The following is a 12,716-nucleotide window of genomic DNA, read 5'->3' as shown; positions in this document are numbered from 1 at the left end:
TGACCTAGATAGATTAGAAATGTGCATTTTTTTTCCCCTTGAAAAAAGTTACTAGAAGAAACGTAGCAAAACGCTTTGTCTCAGACTTCACAAAGTTCCATGCGAGTAACTGATTTTAACTGCTGAATCCAGGTCCTGTGCAGTATCACGTACTCCCGTCCTCCTCTTGCCCTGGCAGGATGGCACCGCTCAGTGTCCCCCTGCCAGCCCGCGCTGTGTCATTCCAACAGCTCCAGCCACCCTCCGGGCACAGAGCGGAGGCAGCTGTACCACCCCTTGCACTTTTACCATTCTGGATGTAGTAAGAAGACCATTTTATAAAAACGCTGTTGGATTCCTCATACGCTTTCGAAGTACGGCATCTTTCCTTATGTCAGCAGTTCCCAACCATAAGGAAGCAAAGCACTGGCCCCACCCCACCCCTTTTTTCTTTTTTTTCATTTGTAGCATTTTTTCTTATTCAAGGCTTGGATGAAGGAACAGAACTGACATTAGTCTTTTAGAAATAGATGAGGAGAAAGGAGTAGGAAACCTGTGCAAACTAAGAGCAATACAGAAGAGGCAGAATTGCTCCAAAGGGTGTGTTTTTTAAGGGTAGTTCTCAAGTTGTTCAGTTTCTCTTCAAACTCAGGAAGACAATTTGCTATTGACTGAATTCCTTCACTTTCTCAAGGTTTCCTTCTATTCCCAGTTACTTATGCCTCTTGGATTGCATGGCACACACGGGAAGATGATTTATGTGCAGAGGTACCAGGGCTTTGCCCATTGTTAATGCTGACTTCCAGGCCATTCTAATCAGTCTGTTACTTTCTCTGAAATACATGTATGAAGTTAATTCTCAGCGTGCCCATTCTCCGCACCACAGTAATTCACAGAGAGATTTTAATTATACCAGCCACTATTACTGTCCCTTTCAGAGGGTCTTGCATTTATAATGAAGATGTTATTTAGAATTACATTAGAATTTGGTAGAGGAAACATCTAACTAGTCCAAACTGCTGATGGCATTGCATTTTTAGACATTGTCCACTTTTTAATATTCATTATATTATTTTGTATGTAGGTACCCATTATTACTGTTTGTTCAGGCACTGGCCCTGGCACTCTCCCAACATCCTGCATTGCTGAGAGGGGTCAGGAGAGCCGTTTGTTTTGCTATTTAAATCTTCCCCATTCCTTGATTACTGACCGGTCAAGAAAAATACTTGACAACCCATCACTTCCTTCCAGTTGCTTTTTAACGGATTCTTCCCCTGCCCCCCAACACTGAATAAAAGCTTACCTTCCCTTTGGAGGGCAGGTTTTAATTCCCATCCTCTTTTGGCTCCTTTTCCCAGTAGTTTGTTCTCATTACGTAATGAAAGGTTTGGTGCAAGCTTGTTTTGTGGGGAGCTATTTATACTGGTCATACAAGTAATATTTTGTGGTAACTGCCAACGATACCTATGCTGTTTTATGCGGAGATGATATGCTTCAGAGGTCCCATGAAATACTTCTAACTTCAGATGCTAGTTGCAACTACTTATTAGAATTTTTTTTTCAACCAATTAAGTATGAACCTCTTTAAAGCATCAACATCCTATTCTTGAAAACAGCAAGAGACTGAACTTAGATCAACAGACTGAAGCATAAAGCATAAGCAAAAAAACCACCTGGGAGTCAGCTGTTCCTGGCGAATGGTGAGGAAACGGCGCTGCTTCATGTGGATAATGTAGTAGGTCGTAGCCCAAAGAAAAAAATCCTGATTTATCTTTCCCTGTGGGTTTGGACAGGCCATACCTTTTGAGACAGACGATTTATCCAGCAAGTTTTAATGTCATATACAAGTTCTACTTAGAAGGGCTGAGAGACGCCTAACCTTCTGAAGTATTTCTAATAATCAAGTGCTATTCCTTCTTTAATTTTCATTTTCATTCCCGCTGGCAATGGCACGAGACAAGTGAACTGTATCTGTGGCACAAGGGAGGTATGGCAGCGGGAGTACCACTACACTGTTTACTACGAGGGCCTGCTGAAATAAAATATACATTAATACCATTAGGAAATTTAGAAATTGGAACAGTTTGGGGTTTTTTTAAAAACACACAGTATTATTTGGTATGGAAACAGTCCATCCTTTGCTGCACGCATTTTCTCTGTATAGGGTGGAAAATAGCAGGTGAGAAGCCAGTAAAAAGAGTGTAATTTTACTTTTGTCATTGCAGCAAATACTACAACCAGAATTACATACAACATATGTTACAAAGTTTACTCCAGTTCATGGTCCTGGATCTCTTCGTGTTTTGGGGTGCCTGAAATACAGTTACGAATAAACACATGCACTCATAACATAGCAACAGCAGGAACCTATTTCAAGAAACAGCTTAGTAAGTTTTCAGAAACCAGTTTTCACTTTGGACTTAACTAAACATATGCAAGTTGAAGTGGACTTTTACATGGTGAAAATATAATAACACATTGTTTGTTATTAACTCCATGGATTGCTGGTGGCAGTGATTTTAAGATGAATCATTCTTTCATTATTACCCTTTCACCATGCCTCATCCTGAAAATAAACTTTCTCTGCCCTTAGCCAGTCCCAGAGCACGGACTGGCGTTGCTGGGTGTAGCTGCGTGTGGATGAGGTCAGGAATGACAAATGGAAACGCCTCACCTGTAATCGCCTCGGCCCAGGATTGCCCTTTTCTGCCTCCCAGCACAGGCTCAGGCCGCAGCTCTAGCGGTGCTGCCACTCTGGGCTTCCTTCCCTCTCCCCCATACAAACGACATGTACAGACCTAGACTGATCCAAACTTCCCCTCAAACTAGAAGTGAACAAAAATTAAGGTTTTCTACGTAACTTAGTCTTCCTGCATATAGTATCGATCAGCACAGCACTTTGTACTGTGATACAAAGCACCATGCAGGTTAATGTTTACTACGGGATCTGAACAGTTGCACGTTCTGTATCTTTAACAATACTTTAACCTTAGTAACAAACGTACAAGAGTACACGATGGATGTAAGTAATGCAGAAGTTCAATAAATTCCTTTTGATATTTAAAGTGGAAAACATGTTTATTAACATTCTTTCAAGCTTTCCTTATTCAAGGCCATATAAAAAAAAATCTCTGCATTTTGATTATATGTATGTTTTTACTTTCTACATAGTTACAGAGGTATTAGATAGCATTTACTTTTTTCATGATACACCGGTAAGTACTGAGTTCTGTTAAACAGTTATAAGCACTTGTTTTCAAATCAGGTATTTGAAAAGAACAATTTTTCTATATACATAGTTTAGCAGACTAATGCAGCATAAAATGCTCTTTAGTAAGAGGTATATGAGTTGAGGATCAATAGAATACTTACCTAACATTAATTTTCTATGTGGAACAAAACCTCTATTTTAGTCATCCTCCCTCCTCCCCCCCAACTCCCACATCGTCACTGGAAACCAGACTACATTGTAGTAGCAAGTAGGGATAATTAACGTGTTTATGGTGGATCTTACCTTGTGAATTGCTCAAAACTAAACATATTCTAAGTTTCCTTGTCCTGGGAACCGCTCAATGGAACTGCTTCAACTCAGCTACTTGTGGCAAACTCCAAAGGATTATTTGGAATCACTGCTTTGAGATAAAAGTGGCATTTCTGCTTTGTTTTGATACACCAGCGTATAGAATATTGATCTGTTCTACATTTTTCTTTCAGTAGTGGTGATAGTTTTTAGGAAAACTCTGTACAAACATGCAAATACATTTTTTGTTGGGCTTAAGGGATAACACATACCATACATGTAATAAATATTGCTATCGGTATGACCCAGTTGTAGCTACAAAATGGAAAAATTTACTTCCAGATAAATCCCATTTCAACAAGATACACTTAAGAGTCTGTGTGATATTTCTATTGATATAAACTATTAACATTATTCATTAGCACTGTGAAGTCCAGTTAAACTGTTCATTTTGAGAAGACAAATGTGTGACTGAATACCTGAATCAAAAATAAATCTATCTGTAATGATTTAACCATAGTACTACTACATGAACTGCTGCTCCTATTGAAGAAACCAAATGGATTACAGATTAAAATATATTCCCTACTTAAAGATTTGTAAAGTATAGCCTTAAGAACGCTTTTGTTCATACACTAAGCATCATTAGTGGTCTCAAACAGTATTTGCCACTCTGTACTCCCTTTCGTCATTGGGCTGTAGTTGAACCACTACACTTTCTTCGTTTATTCCATTTTCTGCATCACTGCTATCGATATTGTCATTGTCATCCTCCTCATATTCTGAGGATTCGGTCATGTTCTGATGGGAATGAGATTCTGACAAAGCCCCGAACGACTGAGTGCTAACTGAGGCTAATGGTCTAAGCAGAGGGGTGTTTTCAGATACTTCGTTCTCTTCTTGACTACTGTCTGTTTCAGAGTCAGAGTCCCCCTGAGAAGGGACCACTTTCTGCTTACATACAGGACATGTTTTTTTTGTTTTTGTCAGCCACGGGTCCACACACTTGCAGTGATACGCTGTTAGAAAACAAAATACAAGTACACCATTATCTATGTGAAAAGGACAAGGAAACCCGCTTAATTATATTTAAGTTTAGTAACACAGGAGAATTTTAGAATTTAACTTGTACAGATAATTTTAGTTGCAAGTTTGTTGGGATATAGACAGTCTCTCCTTATGTACAAAACGCCTAATAGATTAGGATCTTGGACGTATAGATATATGCAATAAATACCTATTTCCTCTACTGACTGAATCCAAGAACAGTCCTGCAATGGGCCACGTTTGACAAAATAAACTTTAAAAACTTCTTGAGGAATTATAGTCACCTTGCAGCATACATGCCCACATCATTATCCTCCTAATGCCTCTAACCTCCACCAAGATTGTGCCAAAGCACCTTGTTATTAAATAAAATTACCACATGATTTTGCAGATTTTGAATTCAGTCTATAGTTGACACCACAACTATACTGGCTTTGTTTAAAAATATGTGTTTGAAAGCATCTTTCTTACGGTATTAAAAACTTAGCTCTGCTTATTAACAGAGACTTCTATCTTGCAAAGAGCATTTAGCGTTTACAAGGGCCAGCAGGTTGTGCTTCTGTTCAAGCACATTAGCAGCATTTTCTCCACAAGAACCAATGGTGGTGTTTTGGGGGTTTTTTATTTATTTGCCAGAAACCTTTGATACTGGTGGTCAGGTTTAGTTAACTTTTCAGTCCCTAGCTGGGAGAGATGCTATGGATCTCTGCTTTCTCTTCTGAGAATTCCTTTTTTGCCAGCCTATTCTGGAATTGTTTTTTATGAATAAGGATCTACAAAGCTCAGGCTGTCATCTGCTGTGTTCACTGCGGATGTGAGGCTGTAACATCAGTTGCCTCTTTTTTTAAATCTCTTCATGATGTGGTATTTGCTGTTGCAGTGCCTTGTCAGAGCAGGAATTTAATGAGAAAAAGCTGGGTAAAACTTCACCCAGCCAAAATGGCTGTAATACAGTTAACAGACTGGGAAGTAGAGAGAGGGTCTCAAGCTAGGAAAGATGACTCCTATCTATCTTGACAGATTTTACACAGCTTTTATAAAAAAAAGTTTAAATTTAGAGACACTCTCGGGCCCAGGCCTCTTCCACATTTCTAGGTATAAGCTCTTAAAATATTTCTTGTACTTGTATGCGGTTAAGAGCAGCCTTGTCTTGCAGATAGACACATATGTGACTACTAGATATATCTTTTGCAGTGGGCTGTATTTGAGAAAGACTGTTCAGACAGAGTACAATTTGTCACAGTAAAAATATTCCACTAATTTTTGCACTGACAACACTGACTTCCAAGCGCCGTCAAGCTTCGGGACAGACTATATTCCTTCATCTGTATCTCTATGTCACTAATAGCTGAATTACATTTTATGATTTATGGTCTTGGAGAAAGGGAAAGCCTATTTTTTTTAATGTAAGAAGTAACTCTGGAATGTGTTTCCCTGTTAAATACAGACATTCAGGGTACAGTGTCAAGGCCAAGTTTTCTTTCACGTGTACATCCAAAGAAAAATACAAAGTGGGAATGCTAGCCTTTTTTGATTTTAAAGAGGAAAAAACATTTGCTCTTTTCACAATTTGTAAATACATTAGTGCATATTATCAAAAATAAGTTTTATAAATCAATCAATAAACATATTCACAGTGATTTTTAGACATAGTGTTTTAAGGAGCTGTTTTAATACAAACACCAAACCTAAAATAAAGCTGCTTACCGTGAGAACATGGAAGGATTCTGAGCTTGTCGCCATCCTCATATTCATCCAGACAAATGGCACATACATCGTATTCATCTCCTGCAGTACATAATTAAGAATCAGAGTAATTTTAAAAATTTGCCACAGACCTTTTCAAACACATACATACAGATTCTCTTGGTTAGTTACACAGGTTGAAGAAACTATTAGCCTTCCCTGTCCATGCAAGGGGCAGGTTCTGTGAAGCTGTATGGCTAACTTTGCTATATTTTTCTCATTATTAGGGATATAGCTCACTCACTTTCCCTTCAGGTCAATAAAAATGTTTTAAACTGAATTAATTGCTATCTTTATAATATTCTATCACTCCTATTAAAAGTAAGAGAAAGGGATTTAAAATATAGGATTCACTTTACTATACAGGTATAAGTTATTGAGAAAACTTATGCAGAAAAATAGCAAGAAAGACAACACGGTAAAAAAGCAGAATAATAACCAAGAATCTAGACAACCACCCCACGTCAAAACAACCCCATGCAGCACTACAGGCTTAGGGAAGAGTGGCTGGAAAAGGACCTGGAGATGTTGGTCAACAGCCAACTGATTATGAGCCAGCAGTGTGCCCAGGTGGCCAAGGCAGCCAACAGTATCCTGGCCTGTATCAGGAATATTGTAGTGAGCAGGATTAGGGAAGTGATCGTTCACCTTATTATGGTTATTACGCGTTGCAACATGCTGCCCAGGAAGTGGCTGAGTCAACACTCCTGGAGGTATTTAAAAGACAGATAGATGCGGTGCTGAGGGACACGGTTTAGTGATGGTTTTGTCAGTGCTAGGTTGATGGTTGGACCCTATGATCTGAAAGGTCCCTTCCAGACAATTCTATGATTCTAAGCTCATTAGGTTGGAGGAGAGTTATCGGTATTGTCATTTTACAAAGTTGCTTTGGAACACTACTGATATAAAAACAAGAAGCGTATCAATTATACACATACAAGATACGATTAAGTGGGCATCATCAAGAGAGTAACTGAGACTGCACAGAAAAATGTGGAATAATGGTACATGAATGGAGTTCAGTACTGTAACATGCAAGTGCATCCAGTTAGGGATTACGTCCTTAAGATATTTTAGCTGAGATTTCATCACTTATACACAACTGAGAAGAAACAGAGTGTACTGGTTAATCAGAGAGGAACGCTCTGAGTGTTCCTAATGTGATTTCAACCGGGAAAAAGAAAAACGCAACAGTAGGAAGCATCAAGAGCAGTCTTTCCAGAAGCGGCAAGTACTGTTTGTGAGCCTGTAATATGGCCACCCATATCCTCAAAAAATTAATTCAAACAGAAACAAAGAAATAATACTATGATCACATAACAAAGAAACAATCATGCATGAAAAATTAAAAAAAAAAAGGCCTGATAATTTTAATCTAACAATCTGAAAGCTGAAAGGGGATTCAGCTTTCTCTATAATCAACACAGAGCAGCAATACCACGGGCAGAGAAGCGAAAGAAGCTGGGGGCAGGGGGGAGCTATCGTCTGACCAGGAATCATTGGATTGGAAGTGAAAAGAGAAACTTGAGCATTGTGCCAGTGATATTCTGACCCAGCCTTTCAGGACCATCAGCAGGTAATCATGGCAAAAGGCCAAGCCTCCTCCTTTCCCCAAACCTAGTTTTAGGTCAAGACTTTGGATACATGACACAGGAAGTTCCTAAGAAAATAGCATCTGGAAGGAGATGGAAATGGACATCTTAATCCCAGAAGACAATGGAGGGAACTGAACCTAGATCCCCCAATTCCTGTCTAAGACTGCCAATTACTAGGCTATATATTACTAAAGGTGAGTAGTGCAAAGTACATCTTTTAAAATAAAGAGGTAGCTAGATTTCATTTTGTAAGGAGCCGTATTTCATTCTGTGTCTTGTGAATACTTACCTGACCAAGCCCTGAGAGGGACTTAAGCAGTGAAGGGGTCCCTTTCAATGTTTGGGCCCCTCGCTTTGACATGAGCTGGCTTGAGTATCTGCTCAGCTCTGTCAAGGCTGGAAAACTTCTGGCCATGTGCAAAGCCACTGTATCTGCAAAAGTTGGTGAACTCTTCTTTCATATACCTCCTGCAACTTACACACGTGCAATGCTGCTCCTCACTATTTCCAGATGGTACTTTTCCTATTATGCCATTAGCACTTTATACAACTGAACCTTACTGTCTTAACACTGTCCAGTACCGCACTGTCTCTTCACAAGCAGCTGCTTGCTAAGGCTGTACACTCTCCTGACCATGAAGCATTCTTTAGATGCCCAAACTACAGAGTACCAGGAAAAAAAAAAAAATTAAGTCTGGCCCAGCCCACCTCTCCCCCCTAATTAAGTCTTCCCTATCACATGGCTAGCAGCACATGTGCAGCAAACTAAACTGCAAGCTTTCCTATCACTTGACTAACACATGTTTGGTTGAGGGACTGGATAGATACAGGGTCAAGTGATCCAATGCCTATTTGTACATCCCATCATAAGGGCAGTCATCTGCTCAACACGTGGTGCTAGGGTGCCTGCATCCTGGTTATACATTTTGTGATAAGGAAATGCACCAATAATAGCACCTCAGGGAAAAAAGATTATATGGCCCACCTTGCCCAAAGGATGGACACCCCAGATACAGCCTGCAATATCCAGGGGGTGGCCCCAAAGAACTATGTCACACACTCTGCATATTTTGGCTAAGTATTCACAATAGCAGTCCTAGCCCACTAAGTCTCCCTGTTCCCAACCTGTGCGGTCCTCACAGCTGCTTCTTCATTTCCCAACGATCAGCAATTTACACTTTCACCATCTTCAGGGCTAGCTAAGATCCTGGGTTTTACTATCCAGCAGAGGAGCTAAGGAAGTAAGGAGATGTAGAACCCATCAGGAAGAGTATGTGTAGAGAAGGGTCACTCTCTCATATACCAAAATACAAATGGAATTTTGTTCCCAGTGCCCCTTGGGGCAGCTTTCCCCATCTCCTTCCAACCTCTTCCGGTTCCTTCCAACTTCCACCTAACCTGAGCCCCATCCATCCCACAAGTGTTACCTCATCAGTCACCCCCACAATTCAATTCCCTACTCCTTTTCCCCAGAGAGTCACCTTATTCCTCTCCCAGTAAACTTCTATCAAGTATTTTCTGGACTATCTGCTGCACTAAAACTTTATTGCCGCGCATCACTCTCATATCAGAGAGGTCAGATGTAAGTGCCTAAGACTGACGTGTGCTAGGGCTAGATTTAATAGCCACAAGAAGAATATCTTACATACTTAGTTCACCTTTCAACATACATCTATCACACACAGTCATCCGCAACACAACACCGTTTAGCACAAATTTAGGGTTTTTTTCATAGCAATTCCCATATTATTTCCCTAAAGCACTATCCAGATTACATACATGAAATTGAGATAAACTGAGGACAAATCAGAGGCACAGTTCATGCTCCAAGCTTGTTCAAAAGCGTCAATACACAAGCCGTCAAAGCGTTGTTTTGGGGAAAAGGTAGAAAGAATCAGGCAGATTTCAATAACGTGTAGCTACAGAAGGTCCACATTTAGGTCATGAGCTTACCCTACCTTATCAACAAGCTTGCAAATGAAGGAAGCAGACAGATTTTGCATTATTCAGAAGAGGTGTCCTTCCAACACAAAAGCTCAAACAGTAGCAGAGTTTTCCCTGTGCTGTAATGAAACTACATGGCAGTTGAGAATTTCTGGAAACCAAATGGTATTCTGGGGTGCATCAAGAAGAGTGTGGCCAGCAGGTGGAGGGAGGTCATCCTCCCCCTCTACTCTGCCTTGGTGCGGCCGCATCTGGAGTACTGTGTCCAGTTCTGGGCTCCCCGGTTCAGGAAGGACAGGGAACTGCTGGAGAGGGTGCAGCAAAGGGCTACGAAGATGATGAGGGGACTGGCACACCTCTCTTATGAAGAAAGGCTGAAGGACTTGCATCTCTTCAGTCTGGAAAATAGACGACTGAGGGGGGGATCTTATCAACACTTACAAATACTTAAAGGGTGCGTGTCAGGAGGATGGGGCCAGGCTCTTTCCAGTGGTGCCCAGGGACAGGACAAGAGGTAATGGGCACAAACTTGAGCATGGGAAGTTCCATCTAAACATGAGAAGGAACTTCTTTATCCCGAGGGTGGCAGAGCACTGGCACAGGCTGCCCAGAGAGGTGGTGGAGTCTCTGTCTCTGGAGACCTTCAAAGCCCGCCTGGACGCGTTCCTGTGCAACCTGCTCTAAGATGACCCTGCTCTGGCAGGGGGGTTGGACTAGATGATCTCCAGAGGTCCCTTCCAACCCTAAGATTCTGTGAAACTTAGCTCAGAATTTGTTTTGATACCATGCTGCTAAAACCCAATGTTTTTCTACAGATGGCAAAATTAGCTACATTGGGGATTTTGAGTCAGTTTTCAAAGAAAAACTTAGTTTTCATATGCAACTCAGCATGGTTTTTCTGTATCTGTTTAGTACGCTTAAGCAGACTAAGTACCAGCAACGAAGGAGTTGAGCTTCCCAAGGAAGCTGCAGAAAACTGAACAGAAATAACACCAGTGACTCATCAGTGAGGTAGAGGTGCAGAAAAGATGAATTGCTATTGTCAGCTCAAATTTCGAGTATTACATGATACTCAGTTTTCAGGGAAAGAGAATCAGCAAAATGAAGTTGTTCAGTGACAGAAAAGAGGCAAAGATGTACTATTTTTCTGTTTATGTGTTCAGAATAAGATCATTAATAAATAAAGCACAAATGTTAAAAATTCAAGACTTAAAGTTCTAAAAAGCAACTTGACCAGAATTTTTCATTAACTGTGTAACAATATACTTCACCAAGAAAAAGAAACTGTCTTTGCAGATGCAAAAAAAACATAAATCCTAAGCATTTTTAACTCAAAAATGCAGAAAACTGTCAAGTCAAATAAATGCAGTCTAACTGCTCTTCGCCACCTCGTCTGTAAACAAATCTTTAACATGCACGATTAGCCTTGATCATGTTTAAATACTTTCTCATTTAAAAAAAAAATCATAAAAACCAATCTGAGGAATTACAGTAGTAGCCTGATAGTATTCATATAGAAATAACTGTAGCTTCAGCTTATTAATTTTTAATAGATATTAGGAAAAATTCTTGACTGCGAGGGTGGTGAGACCCTGTCCCAGGTTGCCCAGAGAAGCTGTAGCTGCCCCATCCCTGGAGGTGTTCAAGGCCAGGCTGGATGGGGCTTGGAGCAGCCTGGTCTGGTGGGAGGTGTCCCTGCCCAGGGCAGGGGGGTTGGAACCGGATGGTCTTTAAGGTCCCTTCCAACCCAAAATATTCTACAATTCTACAAATAAGGACATGGCTTATATTCCACATTACCAGAACAGAAGGCAAGTGCCTTGATGGTGGTGTTGATATAGAATCTCTCTTCTACAGGGTAGAAAAAACACAGAATACAATGTTACACAGGATCATGACTGTCATTTGTTGCTGTTTTGCTAAAATGATTTTTTTTTTTAAGCACTTCAGTATTTCAAAAGTACCATACACAAAACTGAAACTTGGCATTTATTAGAGATGAAAAAAGAAGGAACATATAGCATGTGACCGTCCATTGTGGTACTAGATACATATTTGGAAAGTGGTAAGGGGAGCCTACTTGCATATAATTCTTTTCTTACCTCATTCATAAGGCTTGCTCTTCTATTCCCTGTGCAACCTAAACTCACCAAATGAGCAAAGGAATGCAAAATGAGCCCCCCATTTTACCAAAATATTGTTTACAATTGATTTCTCATATTTTATGATGGCCATGATAATTCCTACTGAATCTATCTTTTGCCTGTGCCTAACACCTTCACTTAAAAAAAAAAAAACAACACAGAAAAAAATTCTAACCTTCCTCTCTTCCAAAGGTATAAAAACAAAAAATATTTTAAATAGTACTCAATTACATAGTGGATACGAAACCAAGGCACATAAGATATCCTTAGAATATGAGTTCTTCACATTATTAACAGGATTTCTCTATTTGTGGGTGTAAGACAGATGCTAAAAACTATTCACACCTATGTAATAATAGACTAATCTATAATGCAGCAAGGTCTTGTGTTACCTACTACTTGACTTCTGCCTTATTATAGATCACACTAAATAAACCAGCCAGCCAGCAGCATGCATACAATTAACAAAGACACAGCAAATTGTTTAAATTACAGGTTTGCTAAAGTTAGTGGTTTGACAAGGAAAAAAGGAGAGAGGCAAGACTGCAGAGATAAGTGAAGGAGCACATCTGCAATGTGCTTTGTTATCAGCAAAGGTAAATTACAGAGATTGGTACATATGCATGAATTATATTGCTTTCATTACAATTTTTTTTAAGCCAGAAAGGCAATAGAAGGAAGATTAATAAAAAAATAAAATCATAGTATTGATAGAGCATTGCTACGGTAAGTATCCACTTT

At 39.9% G+C, this 12,716-nt stretch overlaps 1 protein-coding gene across 2 annotated transcripts in view; it reads right to left on the bottom strand.

The window, feature by feature from the left end:
* Positions 1-3,030: 3,030 nt before the first annotated feature.
* Positions 3,031-12,716, bottom strand: part of RNF13 (ring finger protein 13) — a 44,878-nt gene continuing 35,192 nt past the window's right edge. For both annotated transcript variants that reach the window (XM_054204735.1, XM_054204736.1), the window contains exons 9-10: positions 6,254-6,334; positions 3,031-4,518 (exon numbers count right to left, since the gene is read on the bottom strand). In XM_054204735.1, the coding sequence (XP_054060710.1) occupies positions 4,154-4,518; positions 6,254-6,334 (446 nt within the window). In that variant the 3' untranslated portion in view covers positions 3,031-4,153. The remainder of the gene's footprint in view (positions 4,519-6,253; positions 6,335-12,716) is intronic.

Source organism: Rissa tridactyla, chromosome 6, assembly GCF_028500815.1.
Source record: "Rissa tridactyla isolate bRisTri1 chromosome 6, bRisTri1.patW.cur.20221130, whole genome shotgun sequence".
Classification (NCBI taxonomy): Eukaryota; Metazoa; Chordata; class Aves; order Charadriiformes; family Laridae; genus Rissa; species Rissa tridactyla.
The sequence above is the reverse complement of the archived record's forward strand: the minus strand, read 5'-3'. Positions and strand labels throughout refer to the sequence as shown.